Here is a 26,040-nt window from a genome sequence, read left to right as displayed (position 1 = left end):
TCCGGCATAATGAAAAATCTTTTTATGATTATACATCATGCAAGAGGATAAATAAATCATACCATACTGATGAATATCCATAGCCACAGCATGATACTATGCTATAGAATAAATGATTATACCCTCTCCTCATGGGAACTCCTTCCCTTCTCATCACCCACCTCCTGTCCATCTTCCACCACTGGCTCTGGCACATTCTTCCACCCAACCTCCCACCATCTTCTCACAAACACCCCTTCCATCCCCTCCATACTCCGTCCCTTACACTCCGGAAACCCAACCCCAACCCACCCCGTCGCGACAGCCGTAAACACCGTAAACAGCGCAAACGGGCCCCAAGCCTGCATCTTATCCGTCATACTCGGAAACCCACGCGTAATCCCGAAATTCAACAGATTCTGATACGTGAACGCAATCGTCACCACCGTCCCGCGGATCCGCGTCGGACAGATCTCTGACGCGGTCAGGGAGAAGACCGGTGCCCAGCCGATGCCGTAGCCGATGGCGTAGATGCAGATTGCGAGGATGCTGATGTAGGAGGCTGCTGATGGCGATGCTGTTTCTGTTTCTGTTGATGATGAGGAGGAGGGTGGATTCAGGGCAAGGTAGCACGTCAGGTACAGCAGACAGCAGACGTTAATGGTAGAGCCGATTAGTAAGAGAGGCCGCCGGCCGAAGCGTTCTGTGAGGAATGCAGCGTAGAAGAAGACGGAGAGGAGTTTGACAAGGCCGTAGATGGCTGTGAAGAGGAGGACTTGGGATTGATTCAGGCCGATGGATTCGAGGATGTTCGGGGCGTAGTAGGTGATGCTGTTGCCTCCCGACATGATAAAGAAGGTTTGGATGAGGGTCACGAAGAGGAGGATTTTGCGGGTGGGTGCGTGGTGGATGCATTCGCGGAGGAGGGATAGGAATGCTTTGCTGGATGTAGTAGTGGTAGTGGTGTCGAGCTTGCTGACCAGTTCGGTGTATTCGCGTGCAAAGTATTCACTGCTTTCGTCCATACCACCGCGCAGTCGGGAGAGACTGCGACGAGCGGCGTCGATGCGGCCGCGCATCATCAGATAGCGAGGGCTTTCGGGGAAGAAAGGGAATCCGAGGAAGAGGATGATGGACGGGATGGATTGCAGGACGAGGGTGGTGCGCCATTGCCAGCTGGAGGTGGTGGGGATGATCTGGAACGAGGCGTAGTTGATCCAGTAACTTCCTGTGACGCCGCTCATAATGCTCACGTTGTAGAAAGTTGTCATCATGCCGCGCAGCTCGAGCGGTGCCACTTCAGAAATGTATACAGGTCCTGCGGACATCCCCAGTCCAGACCCGAAGCCGGATAGAACACGTCCGACGAGGAGTTCCGCAAAGGACCCTAGGTTGGCGGCCATGAGAACGGCTCCGATTGTGTAGCAGATGGCCGCGGCGAGGATGACTGCTTTGCGGCCACGACGTTCCCCTAGGGGTCCTGCCATTAAGACTCCGACGGTTTGGCCCTAAATAGTATAGTACTGGCTTAGTCGGTGCAATTGCAATATATATCATCTTGGGATCATACCAGCAGCATGGAAGACACCACCCAGCCCTCATTGTTCGAGACAGTCGTGCTAGAAAGCTTGTCCCAGCCAAAATCTACATCCCATTGCTTCATCTGCATCGCACCCGAGATATTGGACGTGTTGAAGCCATGCAGACCGCCACAATATGAGGCCCAGATCACTGCCAGCCAGATGTACGGTCTGCGAGCCGCAGGAGGGACTTGTTTGATGGCTTGGGGGGAGAATCCGCCGCCTGCTGCTCCCATGTTGGAGTTCTAGTAGAAGACTCAGTATGTTGTTCGATATTGATGGCACCCAAGTTATTGCAACCGGGCTGCCAGCGAGATTGACAACAGGCAAAGGAACATACTAAATACCCCAGAAGATCATTAGCGATGCGCCAATGTCATGATCACTCCACATCTGCAGGTGAGGGCTACAGCCAATCTAATTTAGCAAGATGTCATCCCCTTCGAGCCAAGTCTGGGGAATGCGGAGCAAATCCGGGGATTTGCCTTGGGCTACTCCGGGGGGACCGGAGCTGTCCTTGAGGGGGATGTCTTGCGCACTGACATGGTGCCTTTGTGGTACACCAATGAGAGAGGTGCTTTAGTAGTAATGCTGCTCTTGTGGAACCGGAGGTTATGTGTAAGATCTGGAAAGAGACAGCTTTCTATATGCGTGGCTTTTGCTTGGACTTAACACTGCCAAACGGACTTTGCCATCAGTCCTAAATACTAGTGTTTATCCCAGATATCATTTGTAAGCTACACCGTATAGAGCAAATTCTGTCATATACTGTTAGATTAATACTATTGAAGATTACCTATAAGACTGCCTTCAGGACACTCTCCGGGCATCTCTAAGCAACCTTCTAAAGCACTTTCGAGATCACCTTCTAGGGCCAACTCTAGGGTCACTATGTGGGCATCACGGAGGCTGCTACAGGGGCTCCTACAGGAGCTGCTATAGAGGCAGAGAGATATACGTAACTGAAAATGCAAGATTGTTACACGTTTTGATTTCCTACTTAGGTACGCAAGGTGATGTCTCCTTGAACCAAATCATGATAGAGTCTTCTCTAATAGGCTAGCTGTAAAGCCCGTTCGGCAGTGCGTTAAGCCCCAACCAAAATTGCATTTATATATACAACATTCGGTACATTGTTCTATTTACTATTCTATAACGTATCACTCAAGCGTACCGTAGCCTTGATATGATTCAAAGCACTCCCAGCCCGAAGCCACGGGATCTGTCCGGCATGATAACTGTGGCACAACTGCGCCTCCCAGCTATCTCCGTGACGCGGAGTAACCTGCATGGTGACATTCTTCCCCGGCTGCAGCTCCCCATCTTCTACGCCAATCAGAGTGATACGATCGCCCTCTTGCACTCGGTCGTAATCAGCAGGGTCGGCAAAAGTAAGCGGAAGCACTCCCTGTTTCTTCAGATTCGTTTCGTGAATTCTTGCAAAAGACCGAGCTATGATGGCAACGCCACCGAGGAAGCGCGGCTCTAGTGCAGCATGTTCTCGCGAACTGCCCTCGCCGTAGTTGTTGTCGCCCACCACGCACCACCGAATTGAACGATGCTTCAAGTCCCGAGCCACTTCGTGTGTAGGTTGGACTTCGTGCGTAAGGGGATGTCTCGTGTGACCTAGCATTTGCGGGTCGTTGTCGAAGAATGCATTGGTTGCGGTCGTGAGCATGTTGTGGCTGATGTTCTCCAGGTGGCCGCGATACTTGTACCATGGGCCAGCTGGAGATATGTGATCTGTCGTACACTTGCCCTTTACCTTCATTAGTAGCTCCATTTCCGTGGCACTTCCATGCTTCCACGCTGGAAAGGGTTCCAAGAGTTGTAGTCTATCGGACTTATCATCGATGATGACCGAGTAGGAGGAGCCATCTGATGGGGGCTCTTGAAAGTGATCTGCACCAGGATTGAATGATTCTGGCAATTCCTGACCTACAGGAGGTGTAAGCCGCAGAGGCTGAGACCCTTCCGCTGAGATACTATCAGTGACAGGGTTGAAGTCAAGCCGACCAGCATAAGCAAAGGCTGTGACCAGCTCCGGCGACGTGACGAAAGAGTGAGTAGCCGGATTGCTGTCGTGGCGCCCCACAAAGTTACGGTTGTAGCTGGAGATTACCGAATTCTTCTCTTTTCCGCGGACATCCACGTCCTTGCGATCCCATGATCCGACACACGGTCCGCACGAGCTGCTCAGGACTATAGCACCCGCATCCTCGAGATCCTGCAGGATACCGGCCTCTTCGGCAGTAGCCCGAATTCTTTCGCTCCCCGGTGAAACCAAGAAAGGAGTCTTGAACTTGGTGATTCCGGCCGCCCGGGCTTGGTTAACCAGCTGCCGAGCCTTGTCCAGATCCTCATAGGAACTGTTGGTACAGCTACCCACCATGGCGTGACTTAGATTCACTGGCCAATCGCTCTCGGCAACCGCAGTTGATAACTTCGAGATGGGATGAGCGAGATCTGGTGTGAATGGACCGTTGACGTGCGGCTCTAGAGTGTTCAAATCGATTTTAATGACTTGATCATAGTACTCCTCTGAGCCCTCATCTGCCGTGAGCAGAAGGTCTTTGACAGGGTTTGCCGCCTCCACAACATGATTGCGCGCAGTAGCACTCAGATATCGGGCGATCGCATCCGAGTAAGGGAAGATACAAGAAGTCGAGCCAATTTCCGCAGACATGTTGCAAATGGTAGCCATAGCTGTTGCGCCTAGGGTCTTCGTACCCGGACCGAAGAATTCAATGATGCGACCTTTTCCGCCAGACACGCCGAGTATTCCTGCTAGGTTACAGATGATGTCTTTCGTTGATGCCCACCCTTGAAGCTCGCCGGTCAGCTCAACTCCAATCACCTGCGGCGCAACCAGCTCCCAGGCCATCCCCGACATTGCGTCGACAGCATCAGCTCCACCGACGCCAATTCCAAGCATGCCCATTCCACCAGCATTCGGGGTGTGGGAGTCCGTGCCGATAATCAAGCCTCCTGGCCTGTATCCCAAAACGTCAGCCATGGTAACCGTGGAGTTAAGTGGTAGACATACATCGCATAGTTCTCGAAAATGACAGTATGAATAATTCCAGACCCAGGCTTCCAGAAGCCGATCCCATACTTCTTCGACGCGCTACTCAGGAAATCGTACACCTCTGCATGTTCTGTGGTCGCACGCTGCATATCCTTTTCCGCGCCATTCTCTGAGATGATCAGATGATCGCTGTGCACCGTTGTCGGTACCATGACGCGCGGAAGGCCTGCGCTGATAAACTGCAGCAAGGCCATTGTTGCGGTCGCATCATGGCAGGCGACACGATCGGGGCGCAACTCCAGAATGGTCTTTCCCCGGTCAATCTTATCAATGTTCCAGCGGCCGCTATCCGTGTCCAGTAAATGACTGTATAGTGTCTTTTCGGCTAGTGTGAGTGGACGCTTGGATCCCTGCTTAATCGCTTCGATGGCGCGAATCTGCTTAGGATAGTGAACACCTAGAATCTGTTCAAAGACAGAATCAGCATCAAAATTTCGGAACTGAATCGAGGCATACTGACTGGGTTACCTGGAACGGTTGTCGCATAGCTCCGGGCACCGTTCAGCCATAGGGATCGGTATGATGCTTTCATCATCGGCAATCTCTGGCGGCATCGCTGCATTGTGTTGGCTTGAGTATCAAGATATGAGGGCTAAACATTGAGTATAGAAATTTACAAAAAATATTCCTCGAAAGCAGTCACTGATCGCGTAGGTCAAGCTCTGTCTCCGGCCGAGGCAAAAAGGCAGGACTACTCCGGCTGAAGCTTCGGAGCTATCCGAGAGTATGCTCCGGGCTACTCCAGAATGCGGGATCCCCGTCGGTAGCTCCGATTGTTCCCCGCTTTTGAAGCTGGACACCTCCACTACCTTCTGCGACGACCGTCTAGCCCATCTGTATTCTGCATTGTTGAATCAAGCGTGCACAAGTCAAAATGGCTATCAGACCAAACGTTCTCAGCGCGTTGCGGCGCTTCACCTCCTGTGATGTAAGTTATACTACATGGCGCAATTGGCTTGAGCTCAACAAGACCATTAGGTCGGCGATGCACTCGTCAAGCTCGGAGTCCCTCAGGGCGGCTATTTATCCGGCCTTAAGATGTACTCTCCGGATTTCATGTCACCCACAGCAAAGTTTCTTGGCCCGGCATACACAGTGAAAATGGTTCATGCCTCGGACAAGGTTTCGCCTACGCCAAAGGTTCACTTTGCCGATGCCATTCCCAAAGATAGCGTGGTGTTTGTGTCACAACCAAAAGGTTTGATTAGTGCTTGTTGGGGCGGCCTCATGAGCACTCGTGCTCAGAAATGTGGTGCTGCCGGAGTCATCATTGATGGCAAGTTTCGCGATATCAATGAGCACCGGGAGCTGGGAATGACACTGTTTGCGCGTGGCAGTAGCATCCTAGGATCCAACACTTTCACTCGTTCCTCTGAATTGGATGTGCCAGTGACCTACGAGAACTCGGAAAATGGAGGGCAGGTTGTTATCAATCCGGGTGATTATATCCTTGGAGATGCAGATGGGGTGGTTGTTGTCCCGCCGGAAAAGGCAGAAGAGTGCGTGCGTCTCTGCCAGGAACGCTTTGAAATAGACGAGGAGACACGGCGTTGCCTGGAACGCGGTGATCAAATCGGAAGCACTATCAAGCGGCTGAGGAAATAGACCAGTCGTGAGTTCCAGCTGCTTTTTTTCGGAGGGCTTTGTGGCCCTCCCGCAAACTTGTGGATAGCCTTAGGATAGGAATTGGTGTCTATGGTATGTATCGAGATGTATAGTATATGAGGAACACAATAGTATTCGTTCCATATAATATTCGGTTCCAGTCGACATAGGCCTCGTGAAGTGAGGGCGACAGTGATCAGGCTAGTGCTTTCACAAAGTCGCTGTGCCTGAGAATGGATCCCAGCTCCAGTCTCCGCGGACAAACTCGGCGAGAAAGCTTTCCATCGCAGAATCAATGGAAGTCGTGTCAGTAGCATCCATACCAATCGTGTTGGAGAACAACCCAGGTTCCCCCAAGCCAAGATCCAAATGGTCTCCTAAGCCGGCAGAGGTATTAGTACCGGCGAGTACGCCAATGGTGTAGATCGGGCCGGGAATGCTCACCTGTAGAGTCGGGAAACCCTTCGGTAGGGAGACCACCATGCCCTTCCGGGTAGCTGGATGAGTCTTCCATTGATTGAATACCTCGATTGTTAGAATACCCTGGAACACAATTGAAATGGGCCAGATCAGGTTGGCAGCTCATCTCAGCACGATGACTTTGTAGCGAACGCCGCGTCCGTGGAGTAGAAGTCTGAGTACGGCTTAACTGCCGTATAGTAAGATCGACCATCTGGTCGAAGCTTCCCTTGCCATTACGTACAGAAGGCCACCACTGACCACCGATGCTGAGGAGGTTGGAGCAGGTCCGCAGATCCCTTAATACATCCGCAAAAGGAACGGTAGCCTGAAGAGACGGCGATGCCCAGATGCAGTATATCAGTGTCGCGCCTGAGGAGAATATACCGTGGATATTTCGCCAGTTGTAATAGAGCTGCTCCTCGGTGCTGAGATGATCGTATATACGTAACTTTCGACTGCAACTTTGGTAGCACTGCTGTAAAGCGCTTGGTGATGGCGAACGGAAGGCTTGGGAAGGTTGAAAAAGAAGAGTTACTGCTGAGTGATATAAGATTTCCAACCTGAGTTTCTCATGCTGAACGCTTATTCTGTCTTCTTCTCGGTCTGTGGGTGGCTGGATGAGAGATGTCTCAGTTAACCATGCGTCAAGGTCAAGCTTGATCTGGGCCTGATGATTTTCAAGGTCTTTCGGCCAGACGAGCGGGCGAAGCTGCTTAGGTAGGTGATAAAAAAGGAGCTTTATCTCAGTTATGTATTGGTCCAGTCTGAAACGACGGATGGACATTGTCATATGAGCTGATGACGGCGGCAAAACGTTGAGTTTGCAGTTTCCAATTGCCGACAAATCTTCAGTGACATCTTCCACTTCTGGACGTTGCATATCAAATGTTTCGTCCCTGATTCCTAATGGACGGCCTTGGATGGTGGCTATTGATCTATGACCTTGTCAGGTTAAGCGCATTGTGAAGATGACTGGCCTCCTACCGATCGAGGGAGTATGTAGTATAGAATATAAGTCTCTTGACAGCCAGAGACGTCCTAGGAACGCTCGTAGACACGCTAGGTTCTCGATGCAGGCCCAAATCAATACAATGCGACATTGCTATATGTGCCAGCGTCCAGATATTCAGGCCAGCCGGGCAGACCATGCTATGGATTGCCAAGAGTAATATACTCTGCAGAGACGTCACTGAAACTGAGGAGAAGCAACTAGATGTCTCTGCCAAGGCCATTCTGTAGAATTTTGTCGGAGAATAATCAAAGTTCTTCTTGCGCGTTAGTACAGTTGCCGCCAGAGAGAACACCATAAAAACATGGAACACGGCTGTAAAAATTGAGATTGATGTAGACTGTTTGCCGCTTTCATGTTCAGTCATGCCGTTATACTCGAAGGGTTCTAGGCCTTCCATCCACCCGTTGCTATCGTATTGGCCCGTGGGTTCTATCTGTGTGCACTCATACAATGCCCAATACGCATTGACTAGTGAAGGCGCATGGAGAACAGGGTAGTCGATATGTATATGCTGAAAGTAAACCTCAAGTAAAATTTCAGCTTCCTCAGGGGAAGGAAGTTCCTAAGTATAGCATGAGAAGCGCGACCAGACACTCAGCAGAGCGACGAACCTTTGTTAAGCTCCTGTACAGAGAGCGATATGCTTGCTTCAAGGATTGGGAGGTTGATTGCCGCCCATACTTGTTAATTTCACTGTAGGATGCCGGGCTAGATATCTGTGACTCTCTATCCACACCAATGAGCTTCGTGAACAGCAGTCCCGATGAAGATCCCATGTAGTGCTGCTGTCGAGAATCTGAATGCAATGACAGCATTCCAAACGCATTCGCCACTGAAGACGCTTCTGCGCGTGGGGTCTGATCAGTTTCTGAGTCCTCGACTAAGTCGTGTGGTCGTTTTCTCGTGGTTGGCTTGTCGCGGCTCTGTGTCTCGGTCTCCAGCGTAGTGACAGCATTGCTAGAGTCCGAAACCCCTTCGCTAGACTGCAGTGTCAATTCATTCTCGCCCAGATTTACTAGTGGCCCCTTAGTCAGGTCGAAGTCCGGGTCCAGAAGCTTGATCTGTTGTTCTAGCCATGCTATTCTTGCACGGCATTGCGCAATGAAACTGAGGTGTAACGGGACAATTAGTACGGCTGGGGGCACATAAGCGACGGTTCTGGAGATCTTACTCGCGAGGAATAGAAATGTCACGGTTCCGACCATCAACATCGATACAAGGGACCCTCGCTCGCGAGCAATTGCTGCATGCGGGGATGCCGCCGTCGCACTCCGGGGAACGGATTAGCAAAACGCGCAGTCACAAGCTTGGCGGCATGAACGTGGGCCAACCTTGACGCGCTTAGCTCGACACCGACGACAGGCGATTCGAACTTTCTTCGGAGCAGGGGACCCCTGGCGCTCTGTGTCTCGGGGGCTCATCTTAGAGATATGCGAGATCAGATGTGCAAAAGCACGATGAACCAGGGTAACTGCCACATGCGATCAGATTTGTGGGGGAAGCGGAATTCCGGGGCGCGGGAGAACTTGGCTCGGTGGTCGGCAGTCGGCACATGATCCTCCCCCACACCTTTTGGTCAGCTTCAAGTACTATCGTCTCTATCGAACTTTCTATGTTCACAAATCTCTATGGTTACAGGGTGGTGTTAATAACCATAGTGTCTGCTTTTTTAGCTTCATTCCTCTTGACTGAAGGTGTTGTCACTAAGTTCCTACGCATCAATTCTTCCCTAGTCCTACCGGTATATATATTGAGTACCATTAATTGGTTAGTCCGGAAGCTTTGGAGACGAAAAGAGTACAAAAAGATGAATGGCTACGGAGTACAAATACCAATCCATTTACGACTGAGCATAAATGTCTAGCTCATGCATGAAATGATAATACCAAGACAGTTGAGATCGTACCAATGCCGCGACTCTGCCGGCTCTACAAACTCGATGCATCCTCAGAACATACTAAGAACAACAACCCGATTTCATAAAGCGCTAATTCAACATTGAAATTCTTATAAATGACTGACTTATAAGCTAGGGGTCACATGCAGAGTAAATCAATATGCAGACTTGGAAGTCTATAGCTTCCAATATGATAGAGTCCTATTGGCGGATGTGACAAACTTGTAGCCTTCAGTTGCAGAATTGGATGAGTCTCCCTCGCTTACTGTAGCAGGCGCCACTCTCCTTGATCCTTCAGGTTTGTGGAAGTTTATGCCTTCTTATAGCGCATATCTGAAGGCCTCTGGCGCTGTCAATTTCTGCAAATCAGACCTGACTGCCTAAAGTCTTCTTGATTACTATTTACTTACGGTTGCTAACGCTAGACCGAGGATATAACTGGGCAGGTTGAAGAGCTTAGCCTCTCAGTCAATTATTACGAGACACACTTTCAATTGATTTTGATGGGAATAGAAAGTACCCTGGTGTTTGAAAGGAAATGGGAAGGGCCGCTCCGGCTGCCGTTGGTGCCCGGAGTAACCCGCGATTCGGAAAGGAATCCGTCGTATACAAGGCGAGCCGATCAGACATGCACCTATGGAATAAAATGTAGCTCCCAGAGCCTTCCAAAGTACTTGCCTGTTGTCAAAAGTATCGAAACTGCTAAACTTTGTCGCCCATTATGACCGTCGAATACCAGCCATACCCCGAACAGACGCTGTTTCCGAATGGGGGTTGGGACGTCCATCACCACATATTTGAGCGTATGATTCTGGATCTCCCCATAAGGTAAACATACTAAATACCACCATACTAATGCGATTTATATGTAGCGGCCAAATTCGCCTATGCCCCCGACAGACATCTCACTCCGCCACCCGCGACCGTCCAGCAATTCCTCGCCTTCAGGAAGAAGATCGGAATAACCAACTCGGTTCTCACGCACGGCTTATCATATGGACCGGACTGCACATCCCTCAAATCATTTGTCCAGGAACTAGGGGAGTCGGAAACCAGGGGCATTGGAGTCATTGACCCTGATACGACGACACCAGACGAGCTCCAGGAAATGCACAAACAGGGGATCCGAGGAATCCGAGTCAACTTGTACAAGTACGAGGCGATGCACGATGTGGAACGACAGAAACAAGTTCTGCGTGATCACATCAGAGCTATCAAACCACACTGTCCAGGGTGGAGCATAGCATTCACTCATGTACATCCCGAGTACTGGGGAGAGTTGAAGCCTATAATCGAGCAGGAGGTCATGACTTCTAGTCTTCATCTGGTCACTGATCACTTTGGACTGCTCAAGGCTGCTAGTATGCTGCCTGCAGAGTTCGAGGGAGATATTACTCAACAGCCCGGGTATACGGAGATTATGGATCTGGTTCGTTCCGGACTTCTATACGTGAAACTCAGCGCTCCATACCGCATCAGTCATGAAGCTCCGCGGTATGCAGACGTGAAGCCCCTGGTGCGCGCTTTTGTGGATGCCAACCCGCGACAGATTCTTTGGGGAAGCGATTGGTAAGGATCTTCATAAGCACTATTATGGTTCGCTGCTAATAATTGGATCAGGCCTCATACCCCGCATATGAAGGTCCGTACGCGGGAAGACGCACTGCGGGAGACCCCATATTTGGTGATTGATGACGCGGAATGGTTGAACAGCTTGCGGTCCTGGGTCACTGCCGAGGAGTGGCAGGCAATGATGGTGTCAAATCCAACTAGACTGTTTGACTGGTAAACCTGCTTCTTATTGCGACGATAGAATCTGAGCATTTGGTAGTCATTCCCGGCTATAGCTCACACCTCGGCAGTAAAATCCCCACAGAGAATAGGCCGTCGGAAGAGCCGTGACACATTAAGCCCTGTAGGGAATAGCTAATATCTAGAGACAGAAATTATCTCCGACCTCCGACTTCCGACCCTTGAAAGGTCCACCTTTTTGTTCACTTTGTTCTGGAGAATATCTCATTCTGGACCCTGTTAAATAGCTGCCAACGTAACCTAACTTCCCTTCAAGGGAATCCGTACTGAAAGCACTCCATCTATTCCTCTAAGCGACAAGTCTGCCTTGTCAAAATGGATCCAGGGGTACTGGAAGGTCGACGATCGTCATCAAGCGGGTCCGAACCACAAACGCGGCTTGAAATCCGAGTCCATCTCAACCCTCCACTGTCGGGCTTGGCGCAACGCAATCCCTCTTAAATATTCCTCCAGGTTGTTGCTTCCTCATGGATTACACACTTGACTCGCATCATGTCAGCCTCTCTGTCCTCTACCTATCGCTCACTTAATCTATCCAATTCTTTGCCTCCGCTAAATCAGTCGTGCGAGAGTTGTAGAGCGCTCAAAGTACGCTGTCTGCCGGATCCCAACGTCCCGCGCCAGTGCCAACGCTGTACTCGCACGAGAAGAACCTGCGTGTTTGCCCGCACCCTCCGACGACAGCCACGGAAGAAGACTGGTTCACGAGTGGCCCAGTTGGAGAGGGACGTGCGAGATTTGCGCTCACTATTACATGACCAGATCCGACCTGATCTAGATCGGGGGAAGGCAGATGATGCCGTGGCCGCTGCCGCAGTTACTGACCCTTCGGGGGCATCTGGCCGCGACGTAGCTTCCTTGCCCGCCCTGTCATCATCTATGCGCAGAGAGTCCCCTAGTATTGCCCACAATACCTCTGCTCAGGGTGACCCAGATCAGCATGCCAGGAATCTACCTGCCGAGCCTGCTCCCAACAGTAACCTGACCATGACGCAGTCGCCAGCTGGACCTGGCGATGTGGTTGATCGCTGCATTGTATCACTCGATACAGCGCAAATGCTGGTCTCATTCTTTGTTAGCGATCTCATGCAATTCTATCCCATGGTTGTGCTCCCACCAAACACAAATGTGGAATCACTGCGCAGAACGAGCCCGGTGCTCTTCCTATCTATTCTCGCTGCTTCGTCTCTAACTTTGAACACTCACTACTCGGAGACTCTAAACGAGGAGATGCTCAAATTATATGCAGAAAGGTTTTTTCTCCAGCAGGAAAAATCACTGGAGTTGATCCAGTCCATCCTCTTGATGCTTATTTTCTACTTCCCCCCAAAGTCACGCCTCCAAGGCCAATACTACCAATACACACACATTGCAACTACCATGGCTCTAGAACTTGGTATCGCAAGCGGACCAGCGGGACGGAAGAATTACCGTTGCCATGGCGGGGATGGCGATTTACCAGCTTCCATCCATAGTGCCCAGGCGCGAGCAGTACTGGGCTGTTATCACTTCGCGTCCAAGTATGGCTCTATTCATCACGCGGTTACAACAAACTGACCTAGCTATAGCATAGGGATTCGAACGCACCGACCGAATATGCTCTGCTTCAACAATGTGATAGATGGGTACATACGTCACCTCAAAGAATCCACGAACGGACTAGACCAGCAAATAGCCACATGGTTTGACATTCAGCGGATTGTTGACGAGACGCTAACCTCGCTGGGCCACGATAATACCCTCCTGGACGCTTCTCTTCGTGAGTCGCAGATGCTGCCAATATTGAAATGGTTCGATTCTCGGATGCTGCACTGGAAGAGGGTGACTCCAAAAAGCATGCTCACAAGTAAGTTGCATGTATGAATATCTCGGACTATGCTCATGAAGTATTCTTCAGCGTGGATGACCCTCGAATATCACTACATGTACCTCGCCATCTACGAACTTGCAGCCGGTGAAGGCTACCGCGATCCCGACGCCCCAACCCGCAAATACTACACCCTTCCGCCCTTGGAAGGCGACATGGAACGACACAAAGCGAATGCGCCCTTGAGTGCTGCACGGGTGCAAATCATCACGAAATGGATATTGGCCGCCCACCAGATGCTAGACGCCTTCCTAGAGTGCGACACCGCCACCATGCGCAAGCTCCCCAACATGGCCTACACACGAATGGTCTTGGGTATCTCGTCCCTTCTGCGGATATATCATACAGCTCAATTCGGCCCCCTCGGTGAGGTAGTCTCCTCGCAGATGATAGACGTTGACGGATATTTGGATCGCGTATCACAAGCTCTGTTACGAGCCAGCGGAGAGCAAAAGTACCGCGTCCCGAGCAAATGGTACCACGTTGTTGCGATCAAAAACCGTGACTGGTATGAGCAGCTTCGGAAACGTATAATCGCTCGTCCGGGGGAAGCCCATCACTACCTACGCGGCGGAGTTCCCGCACCAGCATCGGGTATTCCCATGTTGGACTCTCACAGGGGGTCAAGCTCAGCTGCCATACTGCCCTCACTCGGGAACGGCATGGCTGGTCCCACATATGCTGAGCCGTGGTATGTCGACGAAGCCGAGGGAAGGCTTGACCTGTCACGACCTTTTCCTGCGATGAGTGCGCCGGCCTTGTATATGGGTCATATGCAGGCAGTGGAGGGGGATATCAGTGAGGGGGCGTTTCCATTATCTGTGGGTGATGAACCGTGGCGGTTGTATGAATCGATACAGGATAGTGTGACATTTCCATACTGAGTCATACTGCAATTGAAATTAATTAGACGATATAACATACTGGAATAGAGAGACCATCACCGATTTATAGTCCCTAAAAGCCCGAGTCTACCCATTTGTATTCACCTCATTAGCCATAGCCAAGACAAAATATTCTGAAAGATAATAGTCAGGGTCATCAACCCTACCAGGACCCTCAGACTAACTATTAAGCGATCGCAGTCTTCCCCACTCTGCCGAATCATCAGCCCTCCTCCCCTCATCCACAACGCTTATACTACCTCGGTATTTGATACCTAAAAGCGCCTGATAAGATACAATAAGTGGGCAGATGGACCCTTGCGCGGGAAGGCCGGCTGTCGGAGATCGGGGGTGCCACGAGCAGTCACATCCGGCGTCCGACAGATCCTTGTGCAATTCTCTGATTGAACTGTGCTTTGTCAGGTACTAGGCAGTATACAACCCAGGAACTTGTTGATGATGCTGAAACTCCATCAGCAGTAATGCAGGTGGATGTTTGACTCCATCCTCGCAGGCAGCAGTGTATTCTTCGGGGGTTTACCTGGAAAAGGGAATTAAATGGGTGGGTTCTGCAAACTCTGAGTTAATCTCTTTGACGTGGAGATGTCATCGTATACTGGGGATTCTTTGCAGACATTGATCAACGAAACTGACGGGTCAGAATAGCCTGTCAATGAACTATACATGTAAAGAGCACCTCAATTTTGAGGAGTAACGGCTGTTTGCAGATTACAACGCCAGATTCTTTGTGGTCGGTTGATACAGCCCGTTACTGCTGCATTTATATCTTATATCATCCGACTATGACTTACTACGATTTGGCACCCTGAGATCCTATTCCTGATTGACCAGTGTAGTGATTAAGCGGATACATGAATGTTTCACATCAGGATGTAGAATCTTCAGACAAAACCCACCGCGGTTATTAAGGAACGATGTCCGTTCGTCAGTGTCTCGGCTTCGATAGAACATGCTTTGTATGGCGTGCCAAAGTACTTTCATCTACTTCGCCGTCAGTGACAGTGTAACCTCGAGAGAAAGATTCTTGTTTTGTCAAAGCCAATCGAGGGGGGATTTCCGGGTTCGGGGCGAGAGTCTCTCACACGTGGGACGTCCGTCCCATATGGCTGCCATGCATGTGTTGAGCTTGTCAAGACGTCTGATACGGCTGGGTCATGTCTGCTTTATGGTACGTTCTGCAATGAATGGAGATATGGTGCATCTTGGGATCTGGTGGTATATGTTTTTTAAGGGCTCCACTAGCAATAGCAACTGTTACATTTTGGAGTAGCGGGACGTACTTGGAATGATAGAATACGACGTCCTTTGAGCCCTTTAGATAAAGGCTGTAATCAATAAAGAATTGCGTACGACATGGGAGATTCTATCTTTGTGATTGTTACTCCATATGTGGGTCTCTTATATTGCATCCTGCTGATCTAAACATCATGCAACGGAGCTAGCTGAAGGCATGATGAATTGACAACTTAATAAGGGAGTAACACACTCATACAATATGAGCAATGAGTCGCTTATAAGCCACTGGATCTCGAGATGTATTATCATTATTTGGTCAATAAGTGGAAGGCACCACCGCAGCGGGTGACCTGCCCTGTGTCTCATCTTTAGTACACAGTCCACCTCCGCTCCTCGAAATGGCAGCGCAGCTTTAGACCTTCATGGATTGTCATATAACAGAGGGATACATTTTAAGCTCGTTCTCCAGCACAAGTAAATACATCCAACAAATTAGGCAAGTATGTAGCGTAAAACGGGTATAGCAACGAAACAACCACCCTCCCCTAGTCCTTAATCTCTGTTATCTCCCATTCCGCCCTCTCAGCCTGACGACTCCGCCACGCCTTCTGGATAATAAGCGCCAAAATTCCACAAAGCACGATAAATACCACCACGAAGTCCAATATCACGCCGGGTTCTTCACCAGCCCAGCTGCGCTTGCCGATGGTTTTGTGGGATAGGACTTTAGTTGATCGAGGGAAGTTGATGGCTGGCATTGCGAAGTTCTTGTCCGAATGAGGAAATGGATTAGTTGAATTTGGGCGTGGGCTGGGCGATGTCTGGTCAGATATGCTGTTATGCCTCAAGTTTTGTAGGGTACCTGTAGGGGACTAGAACTCACATGTGTGACTAGAAAGTAAGAACCACCGTCTTTTGTCTATGTCCGGGAAGAAAGTATCAGGATAAATAGAGCAAAAGCAGAGGATAGAATTGCAGTTCGAGGTCTATCCCGCCCACTGATACCCAAGGATGAAAGGAATCCGCTCTATTACCTTCTACAAACTACCTTGGCTGTCCCCTGATAATATGTAGCACTCCGTCCTAATGGCCAGACAAAGTCCTCACCCACCCCAGGCAGCTTCCCGTTCCTTGAATGCGTGATTTTGTCATAGCGAAGGATACCGAAAATGCGAAACCAATGAGATAATTGTTATAGTGATGTCAGCGTGTGCTCCTCGATGGTTTCGCCAGTTGATTGGCATGGATATGACAGGGGGTAGTTCCGCGGGGCAATTGCGGATTGCTCGGAAGCTCGAGACCGGTTTCTTGCCAAACTAATGAAGGTCTGGGGGCCTATCATGGAGCTGAACCCCATAAGCCGTATATCCGACCGATCCGCATTGGCTGATGTTGGCAGGGGTTCGGTACGTCGGCATGGCGGGACTTGGCCGTGGTTGGAAAACGGGGCAAGCTATGGATTGAGTCTAGATCGTTAACCTGAGGTACGAGAGTGTTGGTGTAGCATGACGAGATTGCATGATCGAATTTGCAGATATCATGTCTATTCTACAGAGATTCGCCGTCATAATACGCTGTGTTTTCTAAGTTCACTCGGTGAAAGGAGATGCTTTTAGTCTACTTCGACGGTATTTGTGTCCCGTCTCTCATCATTCTGTGCGTGTAAGGAGAGTGATGGACGTGGCGATAACACAGGCCTGTAAGTGAGTGGGTCAGGACCAATCAAGCTTTTGACCTCCGCACAGATCGCCGACTGCCTCGTACCTTTTGCCGAACATGACATCAACAGAGCTTCATCTGACCTTCGGGGCGTTATACTTCGAAGGCTGTCCTCTGACCACTTGAGGTATTTTCAAGCCACCGTGAGCCTCATCCCGATGGGCAGTAAGGAATAGTATCAAGTGGAAGCATGTGACTGTAGATATTCTATAGAGGACATTGAGGTATTTTCAAATCGCTTCGAGCTATAGCCATGACCGAGCGTCAGTGCCAGCAATCCTGGGCATCAGTGTGCATGCGGAGCGTCGGCTACAAGTTTCACACCATCGCCCAATAACAGCATCTTTTGGACGCTGTCAACGACAATCCCTAACTCAATTCGGCATGGCCAAACATTACCCAGTACCAGCTCAGGCATACACCCCAGTGAGACACCTGCAGTAAGCATGCAGCATGCAGCACGCGACGTCATGAGGTCTTTCATCTTCGTACCTCCGAGCTTGCCGATTCCGGCCGGGCATCCAGTAGTAAAACAGGATGAGCAAGAAGCCCAATAAACTTGTACTAAATACCCCCATACTGTCTGCATATACAAAACTGCGTGTCGTTCCCTGTTCCTGCCTCCTTGATCCCCGAGCTCCATCCCCAGTGCAGTTGGTTGGTCTTCTTTCCGCCCTACTATCTCCCCCGTCCTCTTTTCTCTCAGTTATTCAACCACTGCTGCACTGTTTCAATGTCTACCAACGGCGACGTCGAGCGCGATGGCGCCTCGCGCCGCGCCTCCCGAATCTCCAGCCGGTCCGCCCGTTCAGACACAAAGCTCGACGAGTACACCCGGCTGGTGAAGTTCATGTCCACGTACCGCGAGAAAGACGCCAATGATCCCGGGGAGGGAGAGATCCGCGAAAGCCGGGTGTGGTATGCGCCGTGGAGGAAGAGGAGATTCCGCTGGAAGCATGTTGGCTCGTCGCGTGAGTTTCCGGCGGAGTGGCGTCTGACTGATATCCATCATGGATTGTCAGAGTCGGAGGTTGAGACGAGAAGACGGTCAGCAGGGTTTAATGAGTTGAGCTCGGAGAAGGAGAATCCGGTTGCGAGGCTGTTGTCGTATTTTCAGGGACCGATTCTATATGGTGAGGTTGATGATCGGTTTGTTATTGACTTGGTGTTTGTTTGTGCTGACTGTTTTGTTGGTAGTCATGGAGATTGCGGTTCTACTTGCTGCGGGTTTGAAGGACTGGATCGACTTTGGTGTTATCATTGGTATTCTGTGTCTGAACGCGGCGGTCGGTTGGTATCAGGAGAAGCAGGCTGAAGATGTGGTTGCCAGTCTGAAGGCCGATATTGCCATGCGCAGTACTGTTGTGCGTGGTGGAGAGGAGCAGGATATTCTGGCGCGGGAACTGGTTCCTGGCGATGTGGTAAGTCTCCATTACAACTTTCCTTGAATAGCCGAGTGCTTATTTTCAAATAGATCATCGTCGAAGAAGGACAAACTGTCCCCGCCGATGCAAAGGTTATCTGTGACTACGATGAGCCCGACCAAGGGTGGACTGAATACCAAAGACTGCGAGACGAAGGGAAACTGGAAAAAGACGCCGAAAAGTCCAATGACGAGGGAAGCGCCGATGAGGACTCTGATGATGATGAGAAGGGCTATCCTATCCTGGCTTGCGATCATTCTGCCATCACTGGAGAGTCCCTTGCCGTCGATCGATTCGTTGGTGATCAAGTCTTCTACACAACGGGGTGCAAGCGTGGAAAAGCCTATGCAGTGGTGCAGGCTACGGGCAAGAAATCTTTTGTCGGTCGCACTGCTTCAATGGTGCAGAACGCAAAGGATACTGGTCACTTCCAGATGGTCATGGATAGCATTGGAACTGCCTTGCTGGTGATTGTTATGGCCTGGCTGCTGGCAGTTTGGATTGGTGGCTTCTTCCGGAACATACCTATTGCTTCGCCTGGTGAACAGACTCTTCTCTTCTACACCTTGTCCATTCTGATTATCGGAGTCCCTGTCGGTCTGCCGGTTGTCACAACCACTACCTTGGCGGTAGGTGCAGCTTATCTTGCGAACAAGAAGGCCATCGTTCAAAAACTGACTGCTATCGAGTCGCTTGCTGTAAGTGTTCCAAGGGTTCCATGTGCACCTGGCTCTTCTTGACTTCTATATCGACACTTCTACTCGTGATTTCAGACTGACAATAAATTATAGGGTGTCGACATTCTTTGCTCCGACAAAACCGGAACCCTAACCGCCAATCGCCTCAGCATCCGGGAACCCTTCGTATCGGAAGGAGTCGACGTGAACTGGATGTTCGCAGTCGCTGCTCTCGCTTCGTCTCATAACGTACGCTCTCTCGACCCCATCGACAAGGTGACCATCCTCTCGGTCAACCAGTACCCCAAGGCAAAGGAAATACTCCAACAAGGGTGGAAAACCGAGAACTTCACACCATTCGACCCAGTCTCGAAACGAATCGTTGCAAATGTCTCCCTCAACGGCACCCGGTACACTTGCACGAAAGGAGCGCCTAAAGCGGTGCTATCATTGACTAATTGCTCCGAGGAAACTGCAAGAATGTATAGACAGAAAGCGACCGAGTTCGCACAGCGCGGTTTTCGGTCGCTAGGTGTGGCTGTCCAGAAGGAGGGCGAAGAATGGACCTTGTTAGGCATGCTGCCTATGTTTGATCCCCCGCGTGATGATACTGCACAGACTATTGCCGAGGCACAGAAGCTAGGCATCAAGGTCAAGATGCTTACTGGAGATGCTATTGCCATTGCGAAGGAGACGTGCAAAATGCTAGCTCTGGGCACGAAGGTCTACAACTCGGAGAAGTTGATTAGTGGTGGTCTCAGTGGAGCCATGGCCGGTGAGTTGGTAGAGAAAGCAGATGGGTTCGCAGAGGTCTTTCCGGAACACAAGTATCAGGTGGTTGAAATGCTTCAAGATCGTGGTCATCTTACAGCCATGACTGGAGATGGTGTTAATGATGCCCCATCATTGAAGAAGGCAGACTGTGGTATCGCGGTCGAGGGAGCATCGGAGGCAGCCCAATCTGCGTCGGACATTGTGTTCCTAGAACCGGGTCTCTCAACCATCATAGATTCCATCAAGGTCAGTAATCATCCTTCCAACCACACAAACACAACCAGTCTCTAACGATACCAGGTCGCCCGTCAAATCTTCCACCGCATGAAAGCCTACATCCAATACCGAATCGCCCTCTGTCTACACCTAGAAATCTACCTCGTAACGACCATGATCATCCTGAACGAAAGCATCCGCACCGACCTCGTCGTCTTCCTGGCCCTCTTCGCCGACGTCGCCACTGTAGCAGTCGCCTACGACAATGCCTCCTACGAGCTTCGCCCCGTACAATGGCAACTCCCTAAAATTTGGGTTATCTCTGTCATCCTCGGAATCCTCCTCGCCGCAGGAACGTGGGTCATCCGCGCGACGCTCTTCCTTCCCGACGGCGGCATCATCCAAAACTGGGGCTCCATTCAAGAAATCATCTTCTTGGAAGTCGCCCTAACAGAGAACTGGCTGATTTTTGTGACCCGCGGCAGCGCCACATGGCCATCATTGCCTCTTGTGGCTGCGATTCTGGGTGTCGATATTCTTGCTACGATATTCTGTCTGTTCGGGTGGTTCTCTAACCGCGATATGATTACTGATCCGTATGATCAGTATATCAGCAAGGAGACGAGCAATGGGTGGACAGATATTGTTACTGTTGTTCGGTTGTGGGGCTACTGCATTGGTGTGGAGATTGTGATTGCGTTGGTGTATTACATTCTGAATAAGATCGCCTGGCTGGATAATCTGGGTAGGAGCAGACAGAGCAAAGGGGATGTGGCTATTGGAAATGTGCTGGCTCATATGGCCAACTTGTCGTTGGCGATTGAGAGGGGGGAGGATGGCAACGGAAGGGTGTTTCTGGCTTCGGGCAAGGAGGAAGAGGAGGTTGATTAGGTGTGGTGTGATGGGGTTGAAATTAATAGATAATCGTGAAGGAGAAATGGGGCTGATGTGATCTACATATACAGCATCTTACTATAATATGTCGATTGAACTATTTCTATACTTTCATTGGGTCCTCCTCATTCTCTGCCGCTCTTCAAGCAATGATATTGTCGGTGATCATAAACAGAAAGCCTCTTTTAATATAGTTGCTAAATCATCAGACTTCTTGCTCCTATTCTAGTACTAGTAAAGACAATGAACTCAATAATCTGCCAAATGCTCTGGCTAGAAGGGAACCTATCCCGAGACACCACAGGATTAAATCCCACATGAAACCCAACCAATAATCTCACAACTAGCTAGTCGTCGATCACCGTCAAACTGCTCCTTAAACCCTAAGACATTGATCCGCAACGACTGACCCACGGGGCTACTAAGTTCCCTCCCGCTAAGCTCCGGAGGATCACAGCGAAGGATCCGAAGGATTCGGACCACATTTGATTAATTATCTTCACCGAAAGACCCCTGAACATGCGGAAGACGGGCCGGAATATCGTCGGTAAAACATGATATGCAGCTAGTTGATAGATGAAGTTCGGAGTAGAATGTGTTTAACTTTTCTGAGGAAAATTGACGATCATACGGGTTTAGCAATGTTCTTGGTAACGTTTCTTATGATAAGGAGTTAATTTATTGCTTCGTAGAGGTGGCTGTTTATGGTGTTATTCCTTTACCGCATCTTTAGATTTATAGGAATATTCTAAATATGGTTTGGCACCCTGAGGACAAGCAGTTATAAAAGGACGTCTCTCCTGGCACATCGAAGGACATCCATCCAAACAACTTCATACCTTCTCAAGTATTTTACTCTAAATTCACTACAAAATGGTCCGCCTCATCACCCTCGGCCTCCTCCTCATCAGCGCCCTCACCGCGCAGGCCTGCACATACTGCCAATGCGAATTCACGGATAGCAGCCACTGCTGCGTGTATTCAGTATGCACTTACCTGCAGTAGTAGAGTAACAAGCAAGCAGCTAATGATTTCGGCTATAGGATGCCACCATCGGAGAACTAGACTGCACCAGCATCTGCGCCAAAGCTCATCGGGCCGACGGCGTGAGCAATGCGGATGGCACAGCCGGGACGGCGTGCAATGCCGGGGGGAAATATGAGTGTATTAGTGCGATTACGGCGCAGGGGAGGACGCCTTGTTATACTGAGTAACTTCTTGGTTTGGTAGAAGGTTGGCGGGATGTTTGTTATGATAGCATGTGGATGGATGGTGTGGTAGAAGTAGGAGAGGCAGTGCTGTTGGCTACCTTATTAACAGTCTGTCATATTGCTTGAAGGTTTCATGTGGTTCATTGATAAGGTTGAGCTTACGCGTCGAACCATACTCTTTGAGGAGTGTGGTTCATCGCGGAGATCTGTATAGTATACGATTCGTTGGTGTCTCCGTATGCTACTGCTGGAAACAGTCTAGAATCAGCCATTTCGTAGTGTCCATTATTTGGACATCTGCCTGAGATAGTAAACCTTATGCCACTAATATATAGCACACATATGATGAAACCCTCACTTTCAACGATCACTACATCTAACTGACTCCCTACACAACCTGAACATCCTCGCAACCACTACAACAACCACATCTACCCTTGATATTCCATCCAAACCTCCTCCACACCAACCCCCCTCAAACTCATTTCAACACAAGAAAGCATCATGACCATCCCCATCTGCACCGACCACCAACGGGTCGAATTCCCCACCACTCCTACCGGCCTCCCCACCGGCTTCCCACCCGTGCTCGCCCGGCGCGGCGTGCCCGAATTCATGTGGGACCAAGACATGTACATCATGCGACACATGACGGACAAGCTCTCCCGCGAACAAAGTCGCGAGCTATTCACCATGTGTTTTACCTGTGGGCTATCGGTGTGTTTCTACGGCGCCGCGGTGGATCGGTTTAATAGTCGGTTGCGGACGTATGTGGATGGGATGAATGCAAGGTATGCGCCGTATGGGGTGGTGTGGGAGATGAGGTGGATTCCGTATAGTGGGACTTATGTTTCTTATGAGGTTTAGCTTGGGTGTATTATTATTATTATGTGGGTAGGGTTGGTGTTTGGTGTATTGGTGGGGGATGTGGGGGAGAGAAGGGTATTGGTTCAGAGACGGAAATAGATACGTCGCTATTATCCGGTCAAGTTTATGATCTATGTGTAGTTATATGATTGGCCTAAGCTAGGTTTTTATTATGGCACAGATTTGCGATATCCCTAAAGGGAAGAGAGATACATGGATAATGAGTGAGATAATTTGGATGGAATAAGTTAAACACATGGTAAAGACAGATCATATGATTGGATTGAGCCACCTCGTGAACGATTCCTCTGGTTACGATCAGTGAGCACCTTATAATTTAAACTTCCCCATTCTCTGGAACCAGGTGGAGTTGCCTCCCTAGCTTAAGATTGCTTAACTCGGGGATCGCTGCTCGGATGTGGCGGGCCTGGAATGCAAATCGCCGGGAGGGGTTGTCGTGTTCCAGATAACGAAATAACTTCGTTCATGGTCAGTTTCAGTAAATAGAACTTAGTTTTGCAGGGTGCATGATCTCGGGTCCGAATTCCATCAAGCTGTTAGTTGGTTAGGCTGGTTTTCCGTATCCGACCAATAGCTATGGCAGTCGCTAATAACTTTGGCATGCTGAGACTTTCAAACAAGGGACGACCATACTTAGGTATTAGGCTAGGCAGATTCTTCCACATGTTAAAGACAGCTAAATAAACCATCTCTTTGTTCAGTAGTCAGGGTAAGCTTTGACCGAGGGAACCATAAAAGACTGAACATAGCACACAGCCACAATCCTGACCTACTACAACCTCCATCTCCACTCCACAATGAACTCCTATCCCAACCAAATACCACATCACTTCTATCTATCCCCTCACAATGGACTCTCAAGCTAGCGACCTCCACGAAACCACCACCACCGAAACAACAAGCTCCACCGAGCCTCCACCACCAACCTACCAACCCCTAAACCGACTAATAGCCATCCCCCGCGTATGCAACCTTACCGACCGACTCCTCATCAACCTGCCCTTCGTACGCGCCTACACCGACATCCTCCTCGACTACGGAATCACAGAGGAAACCTTCCTCGACTTCCTCGACGAGCTCAACATCATCCAAGCCGGGCACACGGCCCTAAAATACATGCAAAAAGCCAGCCAAGCCATCCGCTTCGCCGGGCACATCGACCCGACCAGAATCACCGAGCTCGTCGGCCAATGCAGCGACCTGACAGCCCGTCTCATCCACACGGCATACATCAAGGGACCCTTTGCGCGACGAACCGCGTATCTGAACCGCGCGAACCGCATCCTCTTCCATCCAAGGCACCTTGAAGTCTCGATCGTCAGTGGGAAACAATTACGAAAGATCCTGGGCTTGCATCCGAAGTTCCCGCTGTGTGCGTCGTTATGTCCGCTGTGGACGGTCCCGTCGAAGACGGACCTCGTGCAGGGTATGCGCTCGACGGTGCGGGTGCCTGGACGACAGCTGTGTCAGCTCATTGATTATGTCTATGATTTGGATCTGGCGGCGGAGGCGAAGAAAGGGTGGGGTCATGAGCAAGGGAAGGTGAGGAGGGATGCGGCGAAAGTGGTGCGCGATTGGCAGGTGTTGTCGGAGGTGCAGCATGAGATTTGGCGGGGGGAGGCGATTCAGTTGTATGAGGTTGCGGGTCAGGCGAATGATCCGAAGGTGAGGAAGAAGTTGTTGAAGAAGGCGGAGGAGATGGATAAGGAGGTTAGGCATACAGAGAAGATTACTTGGTTGGTGGTGCAGAATTGGGGGATTTAATAATTTGATGTATTGTGGGTATGTCAAATTTGAACAGGGGAATTTGAAGTTGTTTGAGTAGTAGGAGATGAAGATGTTCTCCAGTGAGTATTACTAGCAAGTGGCTGTATCTTCATTGAACAGTACTCCGTATGAGACGGAGCTTCTATGCAGAAGAGTATGAGTTGCTATCCAACTCACATCTGTTAATACCAGGATCATTGCAGGCAATTCACATGCCTTGGAGGAAACTGCCACGGGTACTGCTAAGAGCTCCGTACCATGGAACCACCTCGGGAAGCGGAGTTCTAGGCCGGCCGTGCAGAGCTCAAGCTTAGAGAGAAAAGTTGTAGGCTCCATCACTACTTGTCAACATACATTTTCGCAAATATATAAGGAAATAACTACTGCACTGACGATGAAGAAAGGCCAGAATTGAGCTCTTAGTGCAGGTGGACATGCTCTATCACAGGGTAAATCACGATAATTGGAAATAAGTCGTAGCTATTCTTTGACAATGATTAGTGGCAGCTTTGCGTATTATGTAGTAGTAGAGTATAGACAGCTATCTAGCAATCTATGTCCTGAATTATGAAGATTAAAGCTGCAGGCAAAGTTGCCTTCTGGTGTTGAAGAAGGGAGGATGATAAGCGAATCATGAGATGCTGATGGGTCGAACAGTTCATTGTCGAGAGAGCATTTTGCGATATAAATGTCGCAAGTGCGGTCACCAATCTTCTCGAAATGGAGCCAATCGATAGTGCGCCTTGTTCTTATAATGACCAGCATCCAAGGTGGCATAGTAAATCAGGGTGTTAACGAGTAGATAAATCACTGCCTGAGTGATATCGTTGTTGACATGCGGCGTGTTGGAAAACAAGTAACAACATAAAATCCAGAGTAAAACTGTCCTGTCCCTGCATCCCCAACAGAGCTCAATATATATACAGGCAGCTAATATACAGCAAATTCTTTTCCAGCCAGTGGCCGTCATCATGTCTTCGTGAGATATGACAAGTCAAACATTCCAGGTAGCAGCGTGGGGATCATC

At 49.9% G+C, this 26,040-nt stretch overlaps 11 protein-coding genes across 11 annotated transcripts; 7 read left to right on the top strand and 4 right to left on the bottom strand.

Annotated features, from left to right (window-relative positions):
* Positions 1-116: 116 nt before the first annotated feature.
* On the bottom strand, positions 117-1,795 carry ASPBRDRAFT_55070 (sugar porter family MFS transporter; the record flags this gene model as incomplete). The annotated part of the gene is made up of 2 exons (XM_067627332.1): positions 117-1,487; positions 1,550-1,795. The coding sequence occupies 2 exons, from the start codon at positions 1,793-1,795 to the stop codon at positions 117-119; spliced, it is 1,617 nt and encodes a 538-aa protein (XP_067479042.1).
* Positions 1,796-2,581: 786 nt separating this feature from the next.
* Positions 2,582-5,447, bottom strand: ASPBRDRAFT_576769 (uncharacterized protein). The gene is made up of 3 exons (XM_067627781.1): positions 5,108-5,447; positions 4,606-5,051; positions 2,582-4,552 (listed from the first exon to the last, which is right to left on the bottom strand). Exons 1-3 carry the CDS (start codon positions 5,207-5,209, stop codon positions 2,710-2,712), a joined length of 2,391 nt encoding a protein of 796 aa, XP_067479041.1. The 5' UTR covers positions 5,210-5,447; the 3' UTR covers positions 2,582-2,709.
* Positions 5,204-6,629, top strand: ASPBRDRAFT_43165 (RraA family protein). Its single transcript, XM_067624941.1, has one exon. The coding sequence runs from the start codon at positions 5,686-5,688 to the stop codon at positions 6,250-6,252; it is 567 nt and encodes a 188-aa protein (XP_067479040.1). The 5' UTR covers positions 5,204-5,685; the 3' UTR covers positions 6,253-6,629.
* Positions 6,358-9,203, bottom strand: ASPBRDRAFT_576779 (uncharacterized protein). Its single transcript, XM_067627782.1, has 6 exons — positions 9,058-9,203; positions 8,898-8,995; positions 8,338-8,833; positions 7,699-8,288; positions 6,697-7,649; positions 6,358-6,629 (listed from the first exon to the last, which is right to left on the bottom strand). Exons 1-6 carry the CDS (start codon positions 9,145-9,147, stop codon positions 6,463-6,465), a joined length of 2,394 nt encoding a protein of 797 aa, XP_067479039.1. The 5' UTR covers positions 9,148-9,203; the 3' UTR covers positions 6,358-6,462.
* Positions 9,204-10,279: 1,076 nt separating this feature from the next.
* ASPBRDRAFT_177484 (uncharacterized protein) lies at positions 10,280-11,444 on the top strand. Its single transcript, XM_067619861.1, has 3 exons — positions 10,280-10,426; positions 10,496-11,192; positions 11,244-11,444. The coding sequence occupies exons 1-3, from the start codon at positions 10,345-10,347 to the stop codon at positions 11,410-11,412; spliced, it is 948 nt and encodes a 315-aa protein (XP_067479038.1). The 5' UTR covers positions 10,280-10,344; the 3' UTR covers positions 11,413-11,444.
* Positions 11,445-11,986: 542 nt separating this feature from the next.
* Positions 11,987-14,248, top strand: ASPBRDRAFT_177480 (fungal specific transcription factor domain-containing protein). Its single transcript, XM_067619860.1, has 3 exons — positions 11,987-12,955; positions 13,004-13,281; positions 13,333-14,248. Exons 1-3 carry the CDS (start codon positions 12,315-12,317, stop codon positions 14,184-14,186), a joined length of 1,773 nt encoding a protein of 590 aa, XP_067479037.1. The 5' UTR covers positions 11,987-12,314; the 3' UTR covers positions 14,187-14,248.
* A 1,478-nt stretch (positions 14,249-15,726) lies between these two features.
* On the bottom strand, positions 15,727-16,253 carry ASPBRDRAFT_43163 (uncharacterized protein). The gene has a single exon (XM_067624940.1). It carries the CDS (start codon positions 16,199-16,201, stop codon positions 15,989-15,991), a length of 213 nt encoding a protein of 70 aa, XP_067479036.1. The 5' UTR covers positions 16,202-16,253; the 3' UTR covers positions 15,727-15,988.
* A 1,491-nt stretch (positions 16,254-17,744) lies between these two features.
* ASPBRDRAFT_75128 (uncharacterized protein) lies at positions 17,745-21,365 on the top strand. Its single transcript, XM_067629270.1, has 5 exons — positions 17,745-18,295; positions 18,360-18,583; positions 18,637-19,284; positions 19,378-20,283; positions 20,338-21,365. Exons 1-5 carry the CDS (start codon positions 17,896-17,898, stop codon positions 21,142-21,144), a joined length of 2,985 nt encoding a protein of 994 aa, XP_067479035.1. The 5' UTR covers positions 17,745-17,895; the 3' UTR covers positions 21,145-21,365.
* A 655-nt stretch (positions 21,366-22,020) lies between these two features.
* On the top strand, positions 22,021-22,361 carry ASPBRDRAFT_177475 (uncharacterized protein; the record flags this gene model as incomplete). The annotated part of the gene is made up of 2 exons (XM_067619859.1): positions 22,021-22,131; positions 22,191-22,361. 2 exons carry the CDS (start codon positions 22,021-22,023, stop codon positions 22,359-22,361), a joined length of 282 nt encoding a protein of 93 aa, XP_067479034.1.
* Positions 22,362-22,657: 296 nt separating this feature from the next.
* On the top strand, positions 22,658-23,225 carry ASPBRDRAFT_674469 (uncharacterized protein; the record flags this gene model as incomplete). Its single annotated transcript, XM_067628893.1, has 1 exon — positions 22,658-23,225. Exon 1 carries the CDS (start codon positions 22,863-22,865, stop codon positions 23,223-23,225), a length of 363 nt encoding a protein of 120 aa, XP_067479033.1. The 5' UTR covers positions 22,658-22,862.
* Positions 23,226-24,031: 806 nt separating this feature from the next.
* Positions 24,032-25,077, top strand: ASPBRDRAFT_177473 (uncharacterized protein). The gene has a single exon (XM_067619858.1). The coding sequence runs from the start codon at positions 24,096-24,098 to the stop codon at positions 25,008-25,010; it is 915 nt and encodes a 304-aa protein (XP_067479032.1). The 5' UTR covers positions 24,032-24,095; the 3' UTR covers positions 25,011-25,077.
* The last annotated feature ends 963 nt before the right edge of the window (positions 25,078-26,040 follow it).

This window comes from Aspergillus brasiliensis, assembly GCF_001889945.1.
Source record: "Aspergillus brasiliensis CBS 101740 unplaced genomic scaffold ASPBRscaffold_6, whole genome shotgun sequence".
In the NCBI taxonomy this organism is placed as follows: Eukaryota; Fungi; Ascomycota; class Eurotiomycetes; order Eurotiales; family Aspergillaceae; genus Aspergillus; species Aspergillus brasiliensis.
Note: the sequence above shows the minus strand (reverse complement) of the source record. Positions and strands in the feature narration are given on the sequence as shown.